Raw genomic sequence first — 27,233 nt, 5'->3', positions numbered from 1 at the left:
TAGCTACTGCCACGGCCCAGGGACAGCGCGCCCTGAGGGGGATTCAGGATGGTGAAAAACAGGAAACATTCTGTGCTTTGGATATACTGGCCCTTAGATAGTTAAGATACATATCTAAGAAAACATTTCAAATGACCTCAGATTCTTGCATCTTCCCATACACAGAAAAGCACCAAAATCATTCACTTCAGATGTCTTCTTTGTGCTTAGCAGTAATCTTTTTATCTTGACTACCTGGTTTTCCCAGCAAATAAAGTTCATAGGCATCCTGGCTCCTCCCTTACCTCTCTGGAGCAGTTCCTTGGAGCTGAGAGGCTATCTCTCAGGCTATAGTCCTCAGTAAGGTCCCTGAATAAAACTGAACTCACAACGTTTATGTTGTGCATGTTTATTTCAGTCAACATATCCTATCCAACATAAGCAATGATAAATATAATGACAATGGCAACTTGTAATGCAAGGTTCTCTTCTGTTTCCATAATCAAATTAAATAAGAACCCTTTGACAGATTCTCCAGAAAGTTTTTTACCTGCATGCACCAAAATAAGTCAGGAAATGTCATAACTGGTAAAGTTTAAAAAGCAAAATTGGCTAAAGAGTATACTTCATAATAGAGAAGTGAATCTCAGATATTAAAGTATAGTAATAATATTAAAATTAGCCCCCTTCTAGCAATCAAAATCTGAACATTCAAGAGGTTTTAAAAGCAAAACTATTCAGGCATGAGAATAAAAAACAAGAGCTAGTAAACTCTAACTGCAACCATTTCCTTCCAGGAAACTATCAGTTCCAAGTTTGTGCTGTACTTCATGAGTCCCTAGAAGCTTAGAGACCCTTTAATTAGATCTGGGAATATTATTACCTTCCTAGTCAGATCATAAGCATGTGAAATTTAGGAAGTATGCTTTATTCATCGTGGTATCCCCTAAAACAGGTAGCAGAGTTTAGGACACAGAATAAGCTTCACATTAAATATGCAGTCCCCTAAGCCTCCCAGAGTTTTTCTTCTACCAAAAGGCAAGAGAGAGCTTGGTCAAGTAATGGATGCACTGAACATCTCAAGATCAATAATCACAACTCATATATTCTATGATTCCCATGGTGTTTTTACACATAGTAGAAACCTGAAATATTTAATCATTCAACTTTTGCGGGCAATCACCATAACTTAATAAGTAAATATCTGTCCCCCAAAGCTTACTGAATTAAACTAACGGTGTTATCCAAAAACCACAGATAACTGAATTAATACATGCTAAAGAAGAATATAAATTCCATCCCCACATCACCCAAGTTTTTAGAGTAACTACTCTAGAGACATTCTTACCACAGCTAGACAAGACAGTCAATAGTAAAGAAAGTCACAAAAATCACAAAGAGCTGCCCCCTCCCAACACAAAATCAAAGAGCTGGCAAGGCTAGGTCAATGCAAAAACTACCTGAGACTCTACACACTGAAGAAAGAAGCATCAGTGACTTTGAGCACAGAACAGTAATAAATGTTCATACACAGGACTTTTATCCATCAAAAAGTAGTTTACTATTAAAGAATAGAGATACAAAAACCAAAAACAGGTCACAACAGGGGTGACCTTTTGATATAAGTTAATAAAAATGAAGACTCTAGGAAAAACAGATTTTATTAGACAAAAGAAATGAAACAACAGCACACAGGAAGAACATAAATTATTAATTTAAAAAGTAAATATTTCTAATAATTAAAGACGCAAAAACGGTGTGTTAGAATGGAGTAGAAGCCGAACTACTGCTAGTAAGAATATAAATTCATTCAACCACCTTGCAGATCAATTTGGCAATTCCTAGTAAGGCTGAAGGTGTGTAGGACCCAATAATTCCACTTGTAAACATCAATACTAGAAAACTCTCACACTTGCACATAAAGAGGCACATACAAGAATGCTCATGGTAGTACTATTTGTAATAGTGAGACACTGATAACAACTGTCTGGTCAGCACAAAATGAATAAATATTATTCCACTATTTGTATAACAATTCATTTTAAACTTATTAATTAGACCTACATGAGTCATCATAGATAAATCTTTAAAACACGGTAAGTGAATAAAGCAAGCTGAAAAAGTATAAAATAGTAAAATACTGTAACAAATACATGCTAACATCCGTTATCTCCACAGTGGATATAGAAATATCTTTTACATCATTTTCTATACTTTCCTTTATGCTTGAAATGTTTCATAGTTTTAATATTTACATTAAAACAAACAAAAAAAAGCCGGCTAGCCAAGTTGTCTTCCATGTATAAAGTATATATACCATCCATGAATCCTTGGGAAAAACTACTCCATGATGAAAACCAGGCAATCATAAAATTAAGCAAATAAAAAGTAAATAAGGAGAAAAGCAATGAGAAAAGATATGGTGGTTAGCACTGAGTCCTTTCAAAGACAGAACTAATGCTAAACATTGAGCTAAAGACTAAATAAATAGCCGCTGGCAAACAGACAGCAAACCCGAAAAAGAAAAATATAAGCAACATAAAAATCAGGAACTGGGGAAAGAAAACATGAGAGAAAGTATTAATACCACTCACCTCATCTTTCACAGCAGGGATTTAATCTCTAATATCTAAAATTAAAACATGAGGTTTTAAAAATTACTCCAATTTCTTACTGATTTTTATACTCTTAATTTTAGTGAAATCCTACAGAACCTAACAACTCTGTGGTAAAGAAACCTTTATCTAGAATTCAGCAGTTCTTTAAGGATTTTTTTCCTTGCTGTTAAATCCAAACAAAATCGTATTTTGTATTCTCATTTAAAAAAAATAGAATAGTGGGACTTCCCTGGCAGTCCAGCGGTTAAGATTCCATGCTTCCACTGCAGGGGGCATGGGCTTGATCCCTGGTCTGGGATCTGATCCCGTATGCCATGTAGTGCAGACAAAAAAAAATAAAGAGAGAGAGAGAGAAAAAAAAAAAAAAAAGAGTAGTGTCCCATTCTTATTACATTATTCTTGTCCATAAGCACAAATGGAAATGTGTTCACCAAATGTCAACATAATTTACTTCTGGTTGGTAAGATTTGGGTGCCTAGATTGCTTCTTTTGTACTTACACTGCTTGTATTTAAAAAAATAAGTATATATCCCTTTTTATAAAAATATACTTTAGCCTAGTAATTCTCATTTTAAGAGAATTCTTAAATTCTACATCCAAAGAAACTAATCAGAAACTTAAAACAGGATTTCTTTGTAAAGCTGTTCATCATAGTGTTATAAAAATGGAAAACCGAAAACAATCTATTCATCCAAAATAAAATAAACACACTGTATCAATATAATAGACTCCTATACAGCCATTTAAGGTGGTGTTCCCAAAGGGTACTTAATGAAATAGGAAATGCTCATGATACAGTGTTAAAGAAGTCACAAAATTGTGTGTGTGTAAATCATATATTATTCATATTATTTTAAATAAGATGAACTGTTAACAGTTTCAAAATGATTGTTAACAGACAAATGGGTAGCATGGGTGCTTGAAAACTGTATTTTGTTGGGTTTTTTTTTTTAACTTTTCTGTATTTTTTCTAAGTTCTCTAGAACAGAGATGAAAGAAAGTATGAAACAATCTTTTTTTGTTCTTAATGTAGGACATATGTGATAAAGAGATTTCCATCTATGCTTATAGGAGTAAGTTTCTACACGTTAGAAAACTGACATTTATAAAATTGCTCAATGACACTAAAACTGAAAGAAAATCACCACAGACTTTATATCCATTCAATAACCTTTCATAATCATTCTTGTCTTTACAAGAAAAGAAAGGTACATAAACCCAGATAGATGATGCTTGTTATTTTCCATCAACCAGTTAACAGTACTAATACATAAAGTAATACCAGCATGTAACCATTTGAGTGTTATGATATTCTAGTGAAACTCGTTTGGAGGTCAAAATGATTCATAAAGGCTTTCTCTTTGTCTCTTTCCCACCTATAACAAGAGTTTTCTTCATGGTGCCCTTCTGTCTTAACTAGTTGTTAATCACATTATATATTCGTCTACATAATCTATTTTCACAGTCACTAATATTATCTATTCCTTAGAACTTCAATGAGGATGGCACACCAACACTGTGAGCAACACACCACCAATGTTCCAACTGCTTCATTCTATGTCCAGCTGATAAAAAACCTCCACAAACTTTCCACAAACAACTCTGAGAAAATGCTCATTAAGCACTCAGCATAGCAGCAGTAAGCTACTGTGGCAATAACTGTTGTATCATCGGTCACCATTCTTCCACTGCAGCCCTACATATAAAGCATAGACAGTGCTTCCTCCATCCAAACTAAACTTTAGAAAGCAGATACATTCACATTATCTAACTGCTATATGGTAGGAAAGTGCAAAAATGATAGGGACTTGTCCCAAGGACATACGAGCAGATAGTCAAATCTGGGATGATCTGAGCCTCAAAATGATGATAGTATGAGACAATAATCAATAGAATAAAATTAAAATCCATGAATTCATACTAATATAAATGAATAAATAAACTGGAGGCTACAGGAGTTCTTCCTTATAGAATCCTACATAATAAATGCAGAAGAAATGACAGAATTAGGAAATCACCATTTGACAACCATCGTTATAACTCTTTCAGGTAATCATAAACAATGAGTTCTAAAACCAATGGGTGAAAGTATAATTTTTTAAAGGAACTTTGTGGGGTATACTATAAAATAACTGATAGGAATCTTTCCAAAACATTAATGTAATCCATGACAAATAAGATTAAAGAATTGTTCCAGCTTAAGGGAGACAAAAAGACACTAACTAAGCACAATAGCTAATCATGGACTAGATCCTAATCTAAAAATAAGTTTTTTCTTTTGCTATAAAAGACACTAGTAGGGAAACTGGTAAAATATGTTTATAGATTACAGTATTGCATAAATGTCATTGATTTTGATAACTGCACAATAGTTTGTAAAAGTATGTCGTTTTTAGAAAATATACACTGAAATATTTAGATGTAAAGGGATAACATGTCTGCCACTCATTTTCAAATGCTTCAGAAAAAAATATAGCGTATGTGTATATATACACATATATACAAAGAAAATATCACAAAGCATATGTGACAAAACGTCAACATTTGAGGAAACTGGGTGAATGGTGTACAGGAAATCTGTGTACTATTTTTTCCACACTTTACTGTAAGTCTAAAATTAAAATTATTTTAAAATAAAGTTAAAAAAACAAAATGCTATATGGCAAAAAAATAGAAAAAAAATATGTTGTATTAACAAACAGATTAATTTAAAACGCTACAATCCCATCTTCTAACTTCCGCTCTATCACTAGAGACCTATATGATCATTAAAAACCTCTACACCTTCAGTCAGTGTACAAAATGATTTCTCTACATTTAATCAAAATCCTAGTTTCCCTGGATGGCACTACATCCCTCAAAAGCCTCTCAAATGCGAAATGTTAATCCTCACACCACCACCCCTTATCTGGAAACAAGAAGACAAAGAAAATGTTCTTGGATACAGCCAATGCTAGATCAAGAGCCTTTCTCGAAATTCACACTGTCTATACAGCCTGCCAGACTTTCTCTCATCCTGTTCTTAGTATTTACAAGGGTCTAAATCATTCCCCAATGAGTAAAACTTACAAGCCAGCCCCCTACCTCCAATATCATCTCCTCTACCTTTATTCCTACTATAATACAAGACAGCTAAACCAACTTAACACTCCAGCTATGAAACAGGAAGCAATAATATGCAAAGTTGAATGGTCTAGTAACTCCATCAGTTCTCTACTTCTCTGACCTGAGAGTCATCTAGAACTGCTTCTACTAGAAACTATTAGATTTCTACCTCTTAATTCCTGGTCACAACCTCCTGGCCTTTTTCACTCCCTTACTTCCACTTAGTCTATTCCTTGGGCCTTCCATTTGCTGCCACCTGGTTTACTTTCCATCCTATGTAGCCTGGACTATAAAGTGAAAAACCTGCATGACACTCACCCTCAATTTCCTAGTTCCCATATCCTCTGCCACAGCTACCCCACCAACACCCAATCTGGGGTGAGTCTGTCTACTATCTCCTGGTAGAAGGAGAGAAGCAAATCCCATAACTGTATAGACGGGCGCCAAGTACAAATTTAGTTTCCAATTCCAGCAGGGCCATCAGAACTAGTCATCACCATGGCAGGCGTTTCAGCTCCGCCACTCTTCTATCCCCCACTTCCAACCATGGAACTCTCAGTCCAAATCTTTGCCTCCTACTTCTCAGAGGAAAACAGGATTTCAAGCAAAAACTCCTTCAGTTTCTCTCCCCTGAAGCTCTAAATTTAGCGTACGGCTTCCATTTATATTCTTTACTCCTAAATGCCAAATAACTGCACAGAGAAGATCCTGCCTCCCAAAGGATTGTTTGTTTGTTTTTTCTTTATGATATGTCTCTCCTTTCTTTTCTCCACTAACTTCTTTCTCTCTGCCCACATGTATATTTTATTCACACCATACTTAGAAAAAACCTGCCCACAGCTAAAATTTAAATTTTTATCTTGTGCTTTTTGAACTATTTCCATCTCATCTCGTCCTTCTTTTCCTTCAATAACAAACATCCTAGAAGAAGAAAAAAACAAATTTGTGCACTTCTAATTCCCATTTCCTACCCAATCCATTACCATCTGGCTTTCACTCAAACAGCTTACTAAGAACAATGACCTTCTAATTGTTAGATCCAAGAACCTACTCATCCTATCAAAAATCTTGAATACAGTCGTCCCTGGATATCCTGGTATTTATTCCAGGACCCTCCACTCCCACCCTGCAGATACTGAAGGCCCACAGGTGCTTAGATCCCTATATAAAATGGCATAGTACAGTCTGTCCTCCATATCCGCAGATTTCAGAACCCAAGAATACGGAGGGTATGGTGTACATTCAACACAGTTGAGTGTAGTTCTAATTGGTTTTTCTTTAGCTGCCAGCGAAGTAGTCCCTCTGGTTTTCCTCCTACCTTTTTTTGTTTAAGATTTATTTTATTATTTATTTATTTAATTTATTTTGGGCTGCGTCAGGTTGTAGTTGCGGCACACGGGATCTTCGTTGCAAAACGCGGGCTTCTCTCTAGTTGTGGCGTGAGGGTTTTCTCTCTCTAGTTGTGGCATGTGGGCTCCAGAGCACGTGGGCTCTGTAGTTTGTGGCACGCAGGCTCTCTAGTTGAGGCACGCAAGCTCAGTAGTTGTGGCGCGTGGGCTTAGTTGTCCCGCGGCATGGGGGATCTTAGTTCCCTGACCAGGAATCAAAACCGCGTCCCCTACATTATAAGAAGGATTCTTTACCACTGGATCACCAAGGAAGTCCCTGGTTTTCCTCCTACCTTTGACTATTCATTGTTTCTTTTGTAGGGGTCCTTACTTTCCTCTGCCAACTTTAAAGAGTCTTAGCAAAAACTGAATCCAGAGCTGTGGATACTGCCTCTTACACAGAGAGTACACTGAAGCTCCAGTCTACGTCATTAATTAGTTTGATTTAGTTTCATTTGCAAAGGCATAAGACAACTAATCCCATGTAATACTGTTAAAGTTACTATCACAAGCATTCATTTGTCGTTTAAAAAATTACTATAGTGTACTGTCTAGTTTGATTTCACATTCTTTAAGATAATCAAGTAGTTGCTAAATGAATAGAAGATAGTTTGATGCCAAAAAATCTAAATTTGAGTTCTAGATATACCACCTCCTGTATAACTCTGACTGAGTCTTCGAGCCTCATCTTCTTTCTGCAATTCATTCATTTTCAGTCAGTCAGCCAGTTATCAGTCGCTCAACCAATGGTTACTAAATGCCTAATACAGTATGGGTGCAGGAAATAGGTGCAAATCCCAACCCATCAGTCCCTAGAACTTCTAAATTCTAACAACTAGGAGTTCTGAGGCAAGGGCATAATACAGTATGACTAGAGTGGCAACAGGGGGAATAAAGAAAATTAAAGTTTGCATACTGTATCACAGGTAAACCAGGGAGCCAACACCAGCAAGGACCAGGCCTGAAATACGAACCTTCTTCAGAGTTAGTTTTGTTCTTTCCTCAGCAAACACAGAGAAGCTAAGAACGGAATCCTCAAGCAAAACTAAATACAGTAAAATCAATTACCAAGACATGCTGTTGTTGATTAGTCACCCAGGAAGCACAGAAAATGCCAAGATGCCATTGGCAGCAATAGTTAAAGGGTTCATCCATCAAAGTGTTACATGCCAAAGCAAACCCTCAAAAACTGGCTGACAAAAGTAAATACATAATCTGAATAATTTCATAATATCAAAAGCTAAATACACATACAAATACACACACACACTCTCTCTCTCAAAAAGTTGACATTTATGTGTCCCTAAACTGATTTATTTCTGCATACTTATTCTCATGTTACAATGATCACTATAATGCCATATTTCTAAAGGTATTTATCAATAAAAAAAAGAAAAAAAACACTGTTACACCAAGATTTTCCACAACACTTGACATGACTTTTTCTAGTAAAAATTTACACACACGTGAATTCATTACTGCATGGATTTGCACTAGGAGCAAAGATGCACAAGACAAAAATATGTTATAACTTGTGCCTTTGAAGAAACCAGAGCGAAAATACTATCCAGAGAGAAACTGCATAGGTGGTTCTTTATGGTACTCAAATTCCAACTGTCAGCAAACCCAGCTCAGCACACATAATAAAACGAATTTACCAAATAGTTTTGGAGGGGTAGAAACTCTGGTAAACTAAGTTTTTAACTTTATCTTTTGAAAGACTGGATTCTCCTTTAAAGAAGAAGCCTTAAATGTTTTAGCATACTAAAACACTGATAAATGTTAGTATGCTTAATGTTTTAGCATGCTAAACATTGATAAAAGAGGACTTAAAAATATTTCATTACATACTACAGTAATTTTTGCTTTTAATTAATAAGTCAATGAAAAGCACTACATAGGAATATATCATGTACCAATAAGCAAACTAACAAAATACTGGCACGAACAGTTCTGAGACTATCCTCAACCACCTATGTTGGACTAAGGATATGAAGCATACTGGTTAAGTACAAAGGCTTCGGAATCAACTTTTTAAGACTCAAATCTAGACTCCAGCACTTACCAACTCTGTGACCTGCTTGGACCTCATTTTTATCATCTACAAAATGGAGTCTATTTTCTTACAGGGCTTTCACAAGGATTACAAAAAATAACACCTGTAAATACTTAGAATAATGCCTGACATAGTAAAGGCCCAATAAATGTTACTTTAAAAAAACAAAACAAAGACACTTTATGTATAGCATCTACTCTAGTTCCTACAACAATCCTCTGAGGTGAGTATGGCGGAACAAACTTTAAATAACTGAACTGACACACTTAGGGGCAAAGACAGGATTCAATTTCAGATTTTACTGTCTCTAAATTCAGACTCTTTCTATGTCAAGATGCCTCCAAAAAAAATTCACAGGTAGTAATCTACCCTTCCACAAGATTACCCTTATGAGTATTTCTGATGCTGATTCAAGTACACACACACACATACACTACACACACCTTTGAATTCACCCATCTACTTCTCTTTAATGCCACTAATTATCTAATCCAAGCCACCATTATTGCTTACCTAACTATTGCCATAGCTTCCTAACTAAATGGCAGACCCTGACATTTGGGAGGTCCCCAATGAAAAGGCTGGCTCGCCAAGAAGTGACACAAGCCTTGATTAACAAGTCAAAAACACACAAACACAGCTTATAGAATATAAATAAGCAAAGAAAGAACACCCAAATTTAAAGAAACATGAAAGAAAAACAAAACAAAAATATTAGAAGGAAAGTTAATACAGGGAGTAGAAAAACAAAAACCTCAAAAACCTTTAGTTGGCTCAAGTTTCAGCATGGCAGTATAAGCCCCCAACAGTCCAACCCTCCCGCTGACAGCCACTATAACCTTGAACAAAATATGAAAAACAACTATCTGAGCATTCTGAACATTAAGGAAAATAGGGATTTGGAGGGAAATTAAACCTTGGAGAAGCAACCTGCACAAAGAGTTTTCCCTTTTTGTTCTTTTTGCAGCTTTGCTGCAAGGCAGAACCATAGTTGTGGAGAGACACCTCGTCTTGGGCTACTAAAACCTCAGTAGAACCCTTGCTATTTCTAGCCAGAGGAAGCATGCAACAAATGGAGCCCAGGCAGGCCAGAAAGTGAGGGGAAATCACTACCCCTTGAACCATGCATGTGTAGGACTGAACTAAAACAGATGAGTAAAGGCCTAAGGAATTAAGCTTAGATCTGAACCACTGCACACAGAATGGGAGACAGTATTTACATTTTCCAGAGTACCATAGCAAAACACTCAGAAGATCCAGTATAAATCCAAAATTACCAGAAATACAAAATACTAGGAAATATAAATCACTCCACAGGGAAAAGGCAATCAAGAGATGCCAACTCTAGGGCTTCCCTGGTGGCGCGGTGGTTGAGAGTCCGCCTGCCAATGCAGGGGACACAGGTTCGTGCCCCGGTCCGGGAAGATCTCACATGCCGCGGAGCAGCTGGGCCCGTGAACCATGGCCGCTGAGCCTGCGCGTCCGGAGCCCGTGCTCCACAACGGGAGAGGCCACAACAGTGAGAGGCCCGCGCACCACGATGAAGAGTGGCCCCTGCTTACCACAACTAGAGAAAGCCCTCGCACAGAAACGAAGACCCAACACAGCCAAAAATAAAAATAAATAAATTAAAGGAAGCTCAACGTTTAAAAGAAAAAAAAATGTGTTACTATTTAAAACAAAAATGATAACGTTTGTTGGGGATTTCAGTGAATGTACAGGTAATACATATGACAACTATAGCGTCAAGTTTGGCAGGGGGAAGGGAGTACACAGTATACAGTCACAAAGTTCTACTTTTTACATGATGTCATATGACATTAATGTTAAACATATATGTGTGTATATATATATATTTATATATATATACCTAACTTTTCACTGGTTATTATAATCTTAGAGCAAGCACAAAAATAATAAAAATAATATTAACATTAATAATTGATAAATAATAATATTATTAATATTAATTAATAATAATAATATAAAGAGGAATAGCTTAAAAAAGCAATAGAAATTTTGAAAAGGAAACTAAAACAATTATTTTGATCAAATGATCCAAAAGGCAGCAGAAAAGGATGAAAAGAGGAAAAAAAAAAGAGGACAAACAGAAGGCAAATAATACAACAGTAGAAGTAAACCAACCATACCAATAATTACATTAAATACAAACACTCCAGTTAAAAGGCAGAAGCTGTCAGAGGGAATAAAAAAGCAAAATCCAACTATATGCCACCAACAAAAGGCACACATTAAGAACTCAGGTTGAAAGTAAACAGAAAAAGATATGCCATGAAAAAAATAAGAAGAGAAATAAAAAAAAATAAGACAGGAATGGCTATATTAATATCAAATAAAACAAACTTGAAGACAAAGAGCACTGCCAGAGATAAAGAGGGGCATTTCACAACAATCTCAGAACATAGGAAGCAAGAAATTGAGATAATTAAAGGGAGATAGACAACTCCATAACCACAGCAGATTTTAACACCCCCTTGCTTAGCAACTAGTAGAATAACACAAAAACAAAAATCAGCAAGGAATTCCCTGGCAGTCCAGTGGTTAGGACTCAGCACTGTCACTGGCGGGCCCTGGGTTCAATCTCTGGTCAGGGAACTAAGATCCTGCAAGCCGTGTGATGTGGCCAAAAACAACAACAAAAACAAACAAACAAAAACAAAAACAAAAATCAGTAAAGACACAAGATCAGAACAATACTATGAACCAACTTGATATGATATTTATACAACACTATATCCAACAACTCAAGAATATACATTCTTCTCAAGTACACATAATACATCACCAAGATAATATACTGGTCCATAAAACAAGTCTCAATAAATTGAAAAGGAATGAGACCATACTGAGTGCGGTCTCTTACCACAAAAAAATTAAATTAGAAATTTTTTAAAAGATATACAAGAAAATCCCAAATAAATGGAAATCAAATGGAATTCAAGAAATAGCCGATCCAACATAGTAAAGTGATGAAGGGAAGTCTCAGTATGACAGCTGTGTACTAGGCCTAGAGAATAAATACTACAGATAGAAACAGGAGGATGGAGGGCTCTAGGAAGAATGTCTTCAAAGAACAAAATAAAGGAACTAATACTTATCCAGTGCATGTGACCATGCAAAAAAAAAAAAACGTAGCTGGAAAGCAAATTCTGAAAAATGACCAGAGGATCTGCAAAGAATTAACAACAGATACACAAGGGGGGTGGGGGAGGGATAAATTAGGAGTTTGGGATTAACATACACACACTACTATATGTAAAATACGTAAACAACAAGGACCTACTGTATAGCACACGGAACTATACTCAATATCCTGATATATATATCAATATATATTTGCTATACACTTGAAACTAGCACAACATGGTAAATGAACTATGCCTCAATAAAAATTAAAAAATTTAAAATCAATAAAGAAATAAAAGTCATAAAATGTGAACACTAATTATCAATTTAACCAAATATTAGGAGCTTTTCATACACTTAATCCTCACAATAATTCTATGAGGGAAGTACCTATACTATCCTTACTTTATAGATGAGGAAGCTATGGCAGACAGAGGTTAAGTAATCAGCCCAAGGTTACAGTGCTTGTAAGTGAGAAGCCAAGATTGGAAACTACCAGGCTCATCCTATACCATCCGTACTCCTCATGTCTGGCATCGCCGTCAATTAAAGAAAGTTAACTATAATGAAAGTTCTGTTTCCCAGGACCTTTTAACTCAGCTGACATGTTTACAAGTAATAGAATAAAATTTGTCCTCCAAGCTTTGCTGCATAACCTTAAGCAGAACCTCCCTCAGGCAGTCTTCTGTAAAATGAGACGGTTGAAGAAAATGATCATAACTACTTCCACAATATCTGGAAACAATTTATTTTCCTTTTTCCATAAGTAAGCCAAATAACCTACCCATGGTTAATTATCTGGCAAATGCAAGTCACCAGTCAGATGAGGAATTATGTAAAACTACCAGAATTCATCTAAACAGGTTTCTCGGTACTATTCTAAAAGCAAAGTACATACCCTAATTATGGATATTCAGAATATCAACACTGTATGGGCTGGGCAACATACTATTACTTTTACATAAGAGAACTCTGGAAAACTGTTCACTTTATAAATATATCAGTAACCTCATGGATACACTTGAAATCATTCAGAAACAGCATTCATTTATTTCTTCAGTAAGTATTTACGAGGCACTATATAATGGGCCCAGAACTACACTGTATACTATTATAAACAAGATAGACCTAAGCCCTACTTCCCACTGAGCCTACAAAATACATACCATGGAATAAGGACTATGATAGGGATAAGCGCACAGTGTTAAAAGAATACACTGAACTTGGTAAAAAAAAAAGGGAGGAAATGGAGACGGTGAGGGAAGGTTTTCTGGAGAAAAGAACATCTGAACAGATTTGAATAAAGAATAGAAATTCATCCCGGAGGAAGCAGAACGAAAAGAAAAAAGGGCAATCACATGTTCAAAAGCCAGAAGAGTCCGAAGGCAGGGAAGATCATGGTCGGGAGTGGTGCCTGGAGAGGAGCAGGGCAAGAGAACAAAAGTATCACAGTTTACAGTTCAAGACACGGCACTCGTGCAGGGCAGTAACAAAGTAAGCAAGGTGAGGTTAGCGGAGGCTCATGTTGTTCTCTAAGGTTACAAACAAAAACTTAAAAGGGTCTCAAGTGTTATTTCCAGTGTTAATCCTTCCCCTTGTGGGGAAATCACACAAAAAGTCATGCTGATATAAATGAATGCCCTACCCAAACGAGAACAATGTTCTCTAAAAACTATTGGATTTCTTCAGTCTAACATCCAACAGGCTACAAGTCCTACGAGCCTCAAAATTAGTAAAGAAGTAAAACTATCCAGTTTATTTCCTTATTCTCAAAGCCTCTGCCAAATAGCACAATTTCTTTACATAATGTAAAGGGTAAGTCTGGAGAAACATCATAGACAAACTAAACCACAGCACATTTCTAAACTTTTAAAATACTAAATCGCTGATATTCAAATCTTAAAAGTCAAAACCTTGAAATAATCTGATAGTAAATCTTAGACTACTTGCAGTATTTCCCAACTTGCACTTGGCATGTCTTTAACAAGAATTTTACCTACACCTTAATTCCAGCTAAGTGATCAAACTTTTGGAAGAAACCATAACAACAACATGGCATGAAAACATAGAGGATGATTTATATAACCAAATGGTAGATAGGCTAGCCTTAATCACAAGGATCTTTTGAGTAAATTTACATTTAATAAGGTCAGCAGAATGTATTCCATAGTTATTTAAATTTAAGTCAGGCCTACACATGTAGAATATGTATAAAATTCTAAAATAATATATTATTAATACACATATAATCAGACAGTGTTTTAGCATGTAGGTGTGACATTAAGGAAAGAATAAAAAGAAAATAGTCTCTAAGTAGTCAATATAAAGCAGATGAGAAAAATCAAAGCAGTACCCACAACTCCACAGTCAATGAAGGTACTAAGCAGGACCACTGCACATGGCTTCATGGGTTCCTTACTGAACAACCCTATGGGGCCAATCATATATCACAAACAACCTGAGAGAGCCCAAGTCTCAGTAGCAAAAAAAAAAAGAATTCTTATAAAAATAAGTGTGTGTGTGTGTGTGTGTGTGTGTGTGTGTGTGTGTGTGTGTAGAGAGAGAGAGAGAGAGGGAGAAGGGGAGAAGGAAGGAGGAGAGAGACACAGACACTAAGCAACATACTGTTAAGCTGTAAGGTAATGCAAAACATGCACACACACACACACACACAATCTGAGAGAGCCCAAGTCTCAGTAGCAAAAAAAAAAAAAAGAATTCTTATAAAAATAAGAGAATAAAATAACATAAGCAAGGTTTTGAGTCTATGGAATTGCTCTTGAGCTAGCACCACTCATTCAGTCATTCTTATCAAATACTTCCTAAGTGCCCACCATATGCCAGATACTGGAACATACAGCAGTGAACAAAACATACCTGTCCTCATGAAGCTTACACTCAGGGGAAAGAAGGAGGTAGGAATTAAACACGTAAAAGATTTGAAATTATCAGGTCGTGATAAGTACTATGGGAAAAATGAAGCAGGAAATGGGGCTAGGGAGTACTGTGAAGGGGGTATTGTGATTTTAAATGGCCTCAATGAGGTGACCACTCCAACAGAATGAAGATTCCATCAGACATGAGAAACTTGTCTTTGCTGTTCTCATAGGAAATTTTATACTCTAACTGGGGTCTCCACACCAATTCTAGTGATAGACCAAGTGCCTGCCTGATTACCAGGTACAAAAAGTAAGTGATGCAAAACAATCTTTACCACGTTCCTAAGGGTTTATTTCAAGACTCAGTGAAATAAAAATTTGTCAGAAGCATCCTGCAACAGGCCCAAACTGAAGGCCTTTATGAGGTGCATTCCTCTTTCATCTACACCAGGGGTGGGCAAATTACAGCTAGCAGGCCAAATCCAGCCCACCATCTGCTTCTGTAAATGAAGTTTTATTAGAACACAGCCATGTTAACTTGTACACATATTAAGTGTGGATACTTTTGCACTAAAGCAGCAGATCTGGCACACAGCTGTGACACAGACCACATGACCTGGAAAGCCTAAAATATTTACTATCTGGTCCTTTACTGGAAAGTTTGCTGACCCCTGGTTCTAGATCGTCACCACCACCACTACCACCGTCATAGTGAGATTCCTTTCAGGGCCCTCTTCACAAACACATGGCCAGTGCAGTCACGTGGAACCTTGTCTCAGGAGGGCCTCATGCTTGGGGTTTAATGCTCTATGGTCACCTTTCAATTCTTAATAATTTTATCTTTGAATCCAAGTTTTATAAGTGAACTCCAATGGGACAAAAAGCATGTGCCAGGGACCTGGTGCCTCGGCTCACAGGCAGTCTGCCTCCCCAGGAAAGATTCTCAGGCAGCTGAACGCCCTGGCTCAGTTCAACTCACCACCTCCTGACTAGGAGTACGGCAAGGTGGTAGCTATGCCCATCCCAGGCTGGCGTCACCATGATACATTCCCAAGTAAAGCAGTATCTAGCAAGTCCTGGCATGGAGGCTGCAATCCCTTGGGGGTGCTGTGGGCTAAGACAGCAGGCCTCTCGGAAGGGGAGACTGGCTTTCCTACCCAAGGCCGGGACCCCACATTTTCATCTGGCAATGCACCTTGCAAGGTATGTAACTGGACTTGACTGCTTTCACGAAACAAAAATTACAAACGAGAGTTCCATTCTTCTATCAAATCTATCATAAAATTGATTTCTTTGTTTTGTCCCATTCCACTGAGCCATCCCCCTTCACCTTGCTCTAGGCACACAGCTCTCTTCTTATTTCTTAAACCAACAAGCTCATTTGCACCACAGGCCCTCATCACACCTGAAATACTCATCAGCTAGAACATTTCAATCAAGTCTTGGCCTGAGTGTCACACCTGCAGAGTGGACAGAGTTTCCTAATAATCCTGATTCCAATCCACTGAGGAGTCAAACCCACTGGTGAGGCATACCATCTCCAAAGATGCCACCATCAATTTTTTGCCTCCATGTACATGCACTGCCTCTCCCTCATTGGGAAATGGAGTTTATTTCCCCTCCTTATGAACCTGGGCTGGATTTACGGCTGCTTTAACCAACAGAATGCAGCTGAAATGACATTCTGGAGTTCTAAGCTGAAGCCTTAAGAGGAATGGCAGCTTCCTCTTCCTTCTGTGATGTGAAAGGTCAAGGTCACACTGAGAGGGCACATGAAGAGAACACACAGAGGAGAACTGAAATGATCAACATTCAACAGTGCCAGCTGAGCTTCCAGTCAACAGTCATCAACAACTGCTAGCGAAGGGAATGAGTCATCTTGGAGGTTCCAACCCAATCAAGTCCCCAGATGGTTGGAGCCCCAGCTAACATCACATGGAACAGAAGAACCGCTCTGCTGATCAGAGCCAAACCAAGGAATCTTGAAACATAATAAAATGCTTGTGTTTTGAGTAGTTTGTTACAAAGCAATATAAAACTAAAACACCAAGATTTGAATACCAGATCCATCACACCTAGATCCACACACATGCCTGTATATATGTAACCTCTTTATGTCTCATTTTTTTCATCTGCAAAATGAAGATCATAACATTACCTATTTCACAGAATTATTCTATGGAATAAATGTGCTCATGTGTGTAAAGCACATAGCAGAGCTCTCAGCATATTCCTGACATAATGCAAAAAGATATTATTATTCTATTATTGCTATTTTATTATCGATAAAATGTATTACTTATACCATCATCCTGCTTTACCTTCTTTAAACCACCTATTACTATCTGAAATTATGCTCACTTATTTATCTGCCTCCCCTCCACCAAAGTATGAGCCATAAGACACGAACTTAACTGTCTTGTTCACCAGCACCTAAAACAGAATTTGACTGACAGAGATACTTTATAAATTAATATTGAATAAATGAGTTATAGGACCTCAGTTTCACAGTTAATCAATAATGATATCTGTTCGTGCCCCGGTCCGGGAAGATCCCACATGCCACGGAGCGGCTGGGCCCGTGAGCCATGGCCGCTGAGCCTGTGTGTCCGGAGCTTGTGCTCTGCAATGGGAGAGGCCACAGCAGTGAGAGGCCCGCTGACCCGCAAAACAAACAAACAAACAAACAAAAAATAATGATATCTAAAAACTGCTCCCATACCTTATCTTAAGTATAAATCTGACAAGAGGCACTCAAAACACAAGATACATACATAAACTATCTATAATATGTTATTTTCAGGATATAATTCCAATGCATTTACTTGTTACTGCACAAATACTACACCATTACTGGATCATGTACTGTTCAAATATGCCTAAGTGATGGCTAGCATCTGACTCAGCACCGTTCAGGTGTTCTAAAGTAGCTTACTCGTTTGTATAATTTTTTTAAAATGAACTGTACTCAATCAAACTAATGACACACTCTCAGTTACTATTGCTACATGCACAGAAACAGCCAGAGAAACTTCCATGTGGGGTCCATTCAAAACCAAATTACCCTGGCAACACAAATTAACATAATACTAATCTTCAAGCTATGGAAACTTGGTTTTAAACACATCTGAGAGTGAATTTCCTGAGTTACAGTATTTTAAAAGTTTAAAATCTATATTAAAGATGAAATAAAAATCAGACATTCACAGAGCCCTGAAGCACCTCTGAGGAAAAGCAGCAGTCTAGAAGGTACACAAAGATACACAAAAACACAATTCAGTGTAACAAGTTCTCTAATGCTGTGATTCTCAACTTTTCCTCTGCCGTGATGTAGAGATGACAGATGCAAGAAACTCACCCTGCCTCCCTCTTCCAATTATAATTTCGTAGGAGTATTTACATCTAGGAACAGGATTTTATAAGGCAAACAAACCACAGGGGTGTGGTACAGAACGTTAGGTGAGAAATAAACACATGTAAAGGCAGGGAAGTAAGTAAGAGAGAAGACATTATGGTTGAAGCTAATAATAAGTATACCCTGCTGAACTCCAGCAGTTAGTGCATAAAAATTAAGACAGGCAAGGGGGCGGGGAGGAGGGGGGTGGGATTGCTAAGATGTGGCATTGTATAGGTATGGAAATGTCCATTCAAGGAACCTGTATGTTAAGAACAGAAATTTATACTTCAAAATCCAATAAGCCTGGGCTTCTCTGGTGGCGCAGTGGTTAAGAATCCGCCTGCCAATGCAGGGTACATGGGTTTGAGCCCTGCTACGGGAAGATCCCACATGCCACGGAGCAACTAAGCCCGTGAGCCACAACTACTGAGCCCAGGTGCCACAACTACTGAAGCCCGTGCACCTAGATCCTGTGCTCTGCAACAAAAGAAGCCACTGCAATGAGAGGCCCGCACACAGCAACGAAGAGTAGCCCGCGCTCGCTGCAACTAGAGAAAGTCCACGTGCAGCAACAAAGACAACACAGCCAAAAACAAATAAATTCATATAAAAAAAATCCAATAAGCCCACCAGAATGGCTAAAATTAAAAAGTCTGAAACACCAAACTTTTGGCAAGGTGGTGAAGCAGCCAAAGCTTCCATACATCGTTGGTCTAAGTGTAAAGTGGTACACTTGGAAATGGTACACAGACTTGGAAAAAAGTCTAGTGGTTTCTCATAAAATTAAGCATACGCCTACCCTATTACCCAGTAATTCCACCAAAGAGAAATGAAAACGTACGCCCACAAAATGATTTGCACAAGAATATTCCTAACCACTTTGTCCGTAAGAGCCAAAAACCGGAAACAATCCAAATGTCTATCAACAGAGCAATGGATAAACAAACTGTCCTATATTCGTACAAGTTATACAATGAAATACTATTCAACAATAAAAAGGGATGCACTACTGATACACACAATAACAGGATCAATCTCCTAAACTTCTTGCAGAGTGAAAGAAGCTTTGTAGACTATATACTGTATGATTCTAGAATAGGCAAAGCTCATTCGATGTGAAAAACGAAACAGTATAGTGATCACCTGGTGGGCAGGGAAGGGTCATGAGTGAACTTTCTAGGGTGACAGTAATGTTCTTTCCCAGTGGTCAGGAAACTTTCTCTGTAAAGGGCAGAATAGCAAATATTTCAGGCTTTCTGGGCTCTGCCTCAAATACCCAATTCTGCCACTGTAAATGAATGGCATGGCTATGCTACCACAAGACTTTATTTACAAAACAAGAGTTAGAATGTAGTTTGTTGATCCCTGCTCTATATTTCAAAAGTGGTTTGGGTTACACAGATGTATGTACTTGTCAAAACTCATCTAATTGGCCATGGAAGATTTGTGCATTTCACTATATGTCAATGTTATCCTAAAGGAAAAAAACCATAAAGAAATATTAAACTCTAGGCTGATGATAAGCATGTGGTTGACAGTGAGGTACACTGATATCTGCAACTTATTTTGAAAGCTCAAAAAATAAGATGGAGGGGCTTCCCTGGTGGCGCAGCAGTTGAGAGTCTGCCTGCCAATGCAGGGGACACGGGTTCGGGCCCTGGTCTGGGAGGATCCCACATGCCGCGGAGCAACTGGGCCCGTGAGCCACAACTACTGAGCCTGCACGTATGGAGCCTGTGCTCCGCAACAAGAGAGGCCACGACAGTGAGAGGCCCGCGCACCGCGATGAAGAGTGGCCCCCGCTCGCTGCAACTGGAGAAAGCCCTCGCACAGAAACGAAGACCCAACACAGCCATAAATAAATAAATAAATAAATAAGCTCAAAAAATAAGAAGAAGAAGAAGAAGGATTGACAGATATACGATAACACAGATGCAACAAAATGTTGGGAATTGTAGACCCTACAACTGGTATATGGTATATGGAAGTTAACTGCAATTCTTTCAACTTCTGTATATATTTGAAAGTTTTTTCTTTTGTTTTGTTTTTGGCTGCATTGTGCGGCTTGTGGGATCTTAGTTCCCAGACCAGGGATCGAACCCGTGCCCCCTGCGGTCAAAGTGCAGAGTCCTAACCACTGGACCACCAGTGAATTCCCTGAAAGTTTTAATGTTAAAGTGGCAGGGGAGGATATTCAGTAAGAGGCCACTGAAGATTTTTAAGCAAAGAAATGAAAATCAAATTTATATTCTACAAATACAATTTATGCAGCGCAAACAATACACAGAAGGATGGTCAGATGAAGGAAGAAAGCACTAAGCAAGCTATTACAATAGTCCATGCCATAGAAAGTATCAACATTTGAGGAGTAAGTACAAAGTGAGTTCATGCAGAGAAGGAAAGTCAGGGGAGTAAAGAGTAGAAAGCTCCTTCATTTCAGGAATGAGGAAGGAGTTTCAAGGAGAACGTTCACAATGTCAACGTAAAAGAACTTAAGCAAGAAGAGAACTGAAAAGTACCTAATAGATTAAGCAATGGAACTTGATGATGTAAAAGAGGTGTGGTAAGAATGTAAACCAGATAAAGGATATTGATAAGTTCAAAGGAAACAAACAAGTGATGATCAAAGGAATCTAGCTGGGCCAAGAGAGGAAGGCAAAACTAGGGAGCATCATAAAGTAAAAGACTGAAATACTTCTTTAAAATGGAAAACAAAAGTAAACAACTGCACCTAAAAATCACCATATATTATCTCATCCATAAAATGTACTCTTGGGTAAGGCAGGCTGCTATGGGCCTGAGTGTCCCTGCACATTCTTGCTGAGTATGAAAGAAGGTCAAGGTTACCACAGCATTTAACTGCCTCTCAGAGAGAGGTGAACTAGCTTGTTTGTTATTTGCTACAATGTTTGCAGCTTGCTAAAAAAAAAAAAAAAAAAAAAAAAAGTGCTAGACCCTTGGTCCTGAGTTCCTTAGCTGTGATCCACTCTGTTCTTCCATTAGACCCATCACCCTCATGGGACCTGGTTACAAGGAAAACCAGCACAAATATGCTGATGTTCATGAGTCTGCAGGGCTGTGAGTAATAATGTCATTTGTTTCTGACCTGGGAGTCTCCTGTTTTTCTGCCAGCAACCATGAAAAATTAACAGACTATCAGCTTGTAAACACGGTAAAATCAGATCTTAAGACTTTTCACTGCTCTTGACATGGACAACAAAGAACTGGTTGATATTCATGTTGTTAAATAAAACAAGAGACAAAAACATAGTCACTAGCAAAAACTGAAATATATACAATATTTCATAGTTTATTTACCTTACATTATTCATAATATTTACATGTACCAGTCTCTACACTGTATTTTTTACTTGCACTACATTATATAATTCTCATAATAATCCTAATGAGGTAGGTACTAATATGAGGAAACTGAGGCTTCAAAATGCTATGTAACTAAGCCAAGGGCTCACAAATTGTAATCAGCACAACCTAAATATAAGCCCAGATAACTTTAAAAGATGTGAGGGTTTTTGTTAACTATTAATAGTCAACCTCCTTACCAGCTGATTTATCAAGGGCAACTCTAATTCATATATAACAGCAAAGTATCTATATCATCACAGTATGGATAGTTCATTATTTTTATAGAAAACTAACATTTTGGAAATGTTAATATAATCAAAGTTTTCTCTAAAAATCTGTGGTCAAGATTTAGGAAGAGCTAAGTTAAACAAATCCAAATCACCGTCTTTACGGCAGAAGCTCTCATGGTTTTAAATGTACAAATGTATGTCTTTATATGCTAATATATATTATAAATCTTCTAAGACCATCTATTATCATCATTCTGAATGACACAGTTTGGGAAACTACTGCTACAATCCACAGTGCCAATTTAACTTATACACAGAATACCTCTGAAAGCTTAGTAGTCAGCTTGGTGGTTCACATACACAAAACCTTTAAAAGGGAGAACATCAAAGTTAGAATGTGGCATAACAGTTCCAAGCCAAGTCACCTACTTCATAGTTTGGCAACACTGCCCATTTCCTACCAGACAAAATTGAATTTCCCATAACACAATGGAACTACCTGGCTTTTTCTGAAATTAGAAGGGTAACAAGTCAAGGCTTTTTGTATTTGTAGCTCTGTACATTGTTATCACTTAACAAAATTTGGACGCTTTTAACAATGGAGGAGAGATCACAGAAAAAGTAGTTTCCACATAAAGCTTGTGAATTGGTTAATGGTAGTAAGTCATTCTGATGGTCCTAGGCATCACCATTAACTTACCAATACGGAAAGCTAAAATTTAACTCTATGAATAAGTGGAAAATTAATATCGTGTACCATTTCAACACCAAGCATGTTTTCCTGTCTCCTACTTAGTCAGCTCTAAACATTCAACAACTGAACCTGTTTATTGCTCCATTGTTATTAATCATTCCAGAGTTTTTTAAAAAAAACAAAATTGAGTTAAAGTCAGCCACACAACAGTTGTGTTCATTATACAAGCCAGAGCTGTAAGCTGTAGATTGGTCCCTAGCTTGCTGCAAACCAACTCAGATGCTTTTTTTTTTTCCTTTGCCCTCTGCTCTGAAGGAATGCCTCCACCCATTCAAAGTCTATGTAGGACACATCTCCAGTAGTTTGGGGTGGGGGGCATATACCTAGGTAAAGTTACTAATCAGGCCATTCTCAACAAAACTAAGAGTTATTCTAGACAGATGAAATTACCATGTAATTACACAGGAATTGGAATCAAAATCTGAATGTAAACTGTACTAAGATTTTCAAACACTTCACATTACAAGGAAAACAAATTGATGTCCTACCTACTTGAAGCAAGAAGTATCTTTAGAAGGGCAGATTTTTGCCCTCTGCTCTGAAGGAATGCCTCCACCCATCCAAAGTCTCTGTGGGACACATCTCCAGTTTGGGGGGGAAAAAAAGGCAATAAAATATGATACTGTCGGGACTTCCCTGGTGGCGCAGTGGTTAAGAATCCGCCTGCCAATGCCGGGGACACAGGTTCGAGCCCTGGTCCGGGAAGATCCCACATTCTGCGGAGCAACTAAGCCCGTGCACCACAGCTACTGAGCCCGCGCTTTAGAGCCGGTGAGTCACAACTACTGAACCCCGTGCACCTAGAGCCCGTGCTCTGCAACAAGAGAAGCCACTGCAGTGAGAAGCCCGCACACAACAAACAGTCCCGCTCGCCGCAACTAGAGAAAGCCTGCATGAAGGAACGAAGGCCCAATGCAGCCAAAAATAAATAAATAAATTTATTAAAAAAAGAAGAAAAATGATACTGTCCACTTATTTTGAAAGGAGTTGTAGAGAAAAAGAAAATATCTTAAAGCTGACAGCAATTTCCAACATTTTGGTGTTAGGAATTCTTAAAAATAATAATCATAACTACTGAAAGCAAATGTGACACTATAATAAATTACTTCAAGGCACAAATACATCAATTAAAAATGTTTTGAGGGCTTCCCTGGTGGCACAGTGGTTGAGAGTCTGCCTGCCGATGCAGGGGACACGGGTTCGTGCCCCGGTACGGGAAGATCCCACATGCCGCAGAGCGGCTGGGTCTGTGAACCAGGGCCTCTGAGCCTTCGCGTCCGGAGCCTGTGCTCCACAACGGGAGAGGCCACAACAGTGAGAGGCCCGCGTACCGAAAAAAAAAAAAAAAAGTTTTGAGCAGTGATTTTCATATGTGAACATGGTGGATTCTGATAAGCAAAACCCCCAAAGAGAAAGAATTCGAATCAGTTAACACCATTAAGGGAAACAAATGGCAACAGGAAAGAAAAGAGATTAGAGAAAAGAAGTCCCACTAGTAAATGCAATAGGTATTCAATATTTACCTATTGCATTTTATTTTTACTAACATCTGCAAAAATAGGAATGCCTTAAAAAATAAAATGTGTATACACTAACAACCTGAAAAATGCCTTCCCAAACTGGCAATATTTTCCAAACCATTCCAAAAATACTGATAAATTTTCACAGAATTCAGAATATACATCATTTGGAGGTTTTACCGGATGTAAACCAGATGAAGTGGAAGCCTCCTGAGCTTTTATCTTAAAAAAAAAAAGCAAAATTACATACATTGGGATTTCATCTTTCAGTAGCCTTTGCATATGTCAAAATACACTTATTAATAGAAATTCTTTACTTCACAACTTAGTGTCTCCTGTGCAAATAGATCTGAAACATGAAATCTGCACTAACATATCTATATTTGTAAATTTCACAAACAGTACTATTAAATTGCATCGTCGGTTCTCCATATTAATGGTTTTCTCCTCTCCCTCAGTAAATAGGTTTAACTAAATTTCCACCTCAAAGTTTACAGAATAACATGCTACCTAGCTGCAACGAAACAGTCAACTATTGCTGGGTCCATTTTTTAAATAAGGTTTACGTAGGAATCTCCAATGACACCACCGGAATTAGTATCAGAGAAAAAAAAATTAGAAAATTTGACACGGAAAACGTAGAGGGGCACTTTTCACTCATTTCAACATACAAAGGTTTATACGGTTAAGCTGGAAAACGTTGTATTTAAAGAAAAATTTTCAAACAAGATTAGCATTTTTTAAGTAAAACTTCCTGTTTCCCCTCCTACCCAAAAAAAAAGTGATAGAAAACAGAAGGCAATCACTTTTAATTCTAACAAAACAGAAAAGGACAAAATGACAAGGTTAACTAGAACTGAGAAACAAGTTCAGCCCCACGACTATTCTCTACAGTTGCACGATTTTCAAGCCCACATTTTTTTTTTTTTACCAAATCCACTTCCCACCCTACGTAGGGCTTACACCTGCCTCCTCCCCACCGACTCCATCTATGACGGCGACACCTTCCCAGCAGGTATTGTGAACTCATTTCCAGTATACAATCCGCAGGAATATCTCTGAAGCGTCAGGGTCAGGGCATAACGAAATGATCGAGAAAGTGAGACATAAAACAGATACAAGTTTTAAAGGGAGGCATAGGGGTATCTAACAGCGGAGGGATGGGGACCTCGAAGGAGACTGGGGTGTGGAAAGAAAGGTCTCAAAGGAGCCACAGGCAGGCTCCATCCGAGAGGTGTGAAGGAAGCAAGGTCCTGCCAGAAGAGCCAAAAATAAATTAGCCAGCACGTCCTCCATTCCGCGAATAACCCGAGGAAAGGGACTCTGGGGGCCACGGCGGGGGGCAATCCCGGGGTCCTCGGCGGCGCAGGAGGCCCGGGCTGGGGCCAGAAACTCACCACCTGGTAGCGGCCAGTCCCCGGCTGGTGATGATCCATCCTGCCCGGCTCGGGATCCGGCTTCCGAGCGGGCGAGTGCCCTCGGCGCTCAGCCCCCTCGGTCACCCGGGTCGACGACGTCGTCGCCGCAGCGACCCTTCCGCCTCTGTTTGTGCCGCCGCGGTCGCCCAGCCGCACCACCTCACTTCCCGTCACGGCCGCAGAAGCCGCCGAAACCTCCGCGTCGGCCGCAGCTCTGGGCCGAAGGTCCGAGGCACCGCAAGCGCTACTGAGCATGCTCGGGATGATCGCGCATGCTCGCTGGGTCCTCCGCCGTCCCATCCGCGTCGCGAGTTGGCGGGGGGCGGGGGGCGGTGTTTAGCTGGGTGGGTGGAGGTGGAAAAGTCAGGCAAGTCCCAGGGAGCAATCTAGGTTCTCAGCCTGTCCGGAGTGGGCGGTGGCAAAAGGATCAGGGGAAAAAACATCACCGTCTTTGATTGGTCTTTTTGTTTGGACGGGTTTCGCGCAGGCACAGTCACAGCGCACAGATACAGATGTCGAGGAGAGCGGGGACGCATTCCTAGAACACCTGAGGACAGGTCACCCTGTTTCCCAACACTTCCTCGTATTACTCACCCAGCCTAGGACAAGGCACAGAGATCCGTCTCTAGGACCTTCCTAAAACTCTTATTCAGAATCATCAGTGAGCTAAGGGATGTCTTGTCAGCTTGTTTTGTTTGTCCCCTTCCTGGTAGTAAGAGATTTAAGACTCCAACAGGGACTCTTCAGCCATACTCATGTATCTCGCCGAGGAAAGAGGCCTCTAGCCTCTAGAGCACTAGGTTGCTGGAAGGATACAAGAAAATAATGAAACAATATAGGACTCCTGTGGTCATATTCATATCAATAATGCCAAAGGGTTTAACAGTAAGGAATTACTCCGTGTGTAACATTGTCAGTCGATCTCAGTATCCGGTTAACCACACATGACCTACTATGTGTGAGTATCTCCCACGGGGTGCAAAGCATGTTTCTCTAGCAAGTAGAAGAGTATGATGGGGCAGCGTACTCTTTAACCCAAAGACCTGCTTTCTATACCCTGAAAACTATGATCCCACGTGACCTGGCTCAGCTATCTTTTTTACTTAACTTCCCTCCTGAATCGCCAAAGGAGATTCCTGGAATGAAGAAGGCTACTGGGTGGGCCTGATCACCTAATTAAAATAGCAAAAATACAATAAAGAGAGAAACTCATTGAGAGATCAGCTGAAAAAATGTAAGCCTTCCTCTGATTGCTTTATTCAAATAGATGAGCAGTTCTTCGTATTTTTGCCGTCTTGACACATCTGGTGGTTAGAGAGTGTTAATTAATAGGCTAACAATAAGAGGCAATGATATTGTCATACTTAAATGTCCTT

At 38.8% G+C, this 27,233-nt stretch overlaps 1 protein-coding gene across 4 annotated transcripts in view; it reads right to left on the bottom strand.

Moving 5' to 3' along the window:
• The window catches only part of NDFIP2 (Nedd4 family interacting protein 2), a gene marked incomplete at its 5' end in the record, with an annotated part of 67,168 nt that extends 41,011 nt beyond the window's left edge, over nucleotides 1–26,157 (bottom strand). For all 4 annotated transcript variants that reach the window (XR_014326919.1, XM_082859595.1, XM_082859594.1 and 1 more), the window contains one exon: nucleotides 25,837–26,157. Coding sequence is in view for 3 of the 4 variants with exons in the window: in XM_082859595.1 (XP_082715721.1) it covers nucleotides 25,837–26,157 (321 nt within the window). The remainder of the gene's footprint in view (nucleotides 1–25,836) is intronic.
• Between the last annotated feature and the right edge of the window lie 1,076 nt (nucleotides 26,158–27,233).

The sequence above is a fragment of the Leucopleurus acutus genome (genome assembly GCF_964270905.1).
Source record: "Leucopleurus acutus genome assembly, chromosome: 18".
NCBI classification, from domain to species: domain Eukaryota; kingdom Metazoa; phylum Chordata; class Mammalia; order Artiodactyla; family Delphinidae; genus Leucopleurus; species Leucopleurus acutus.
The sequence above is the reverse complement of the archived record's forward strand: the minus strand, read 5'-3'. Positions and strand labels throughout refer to the sequence as shown.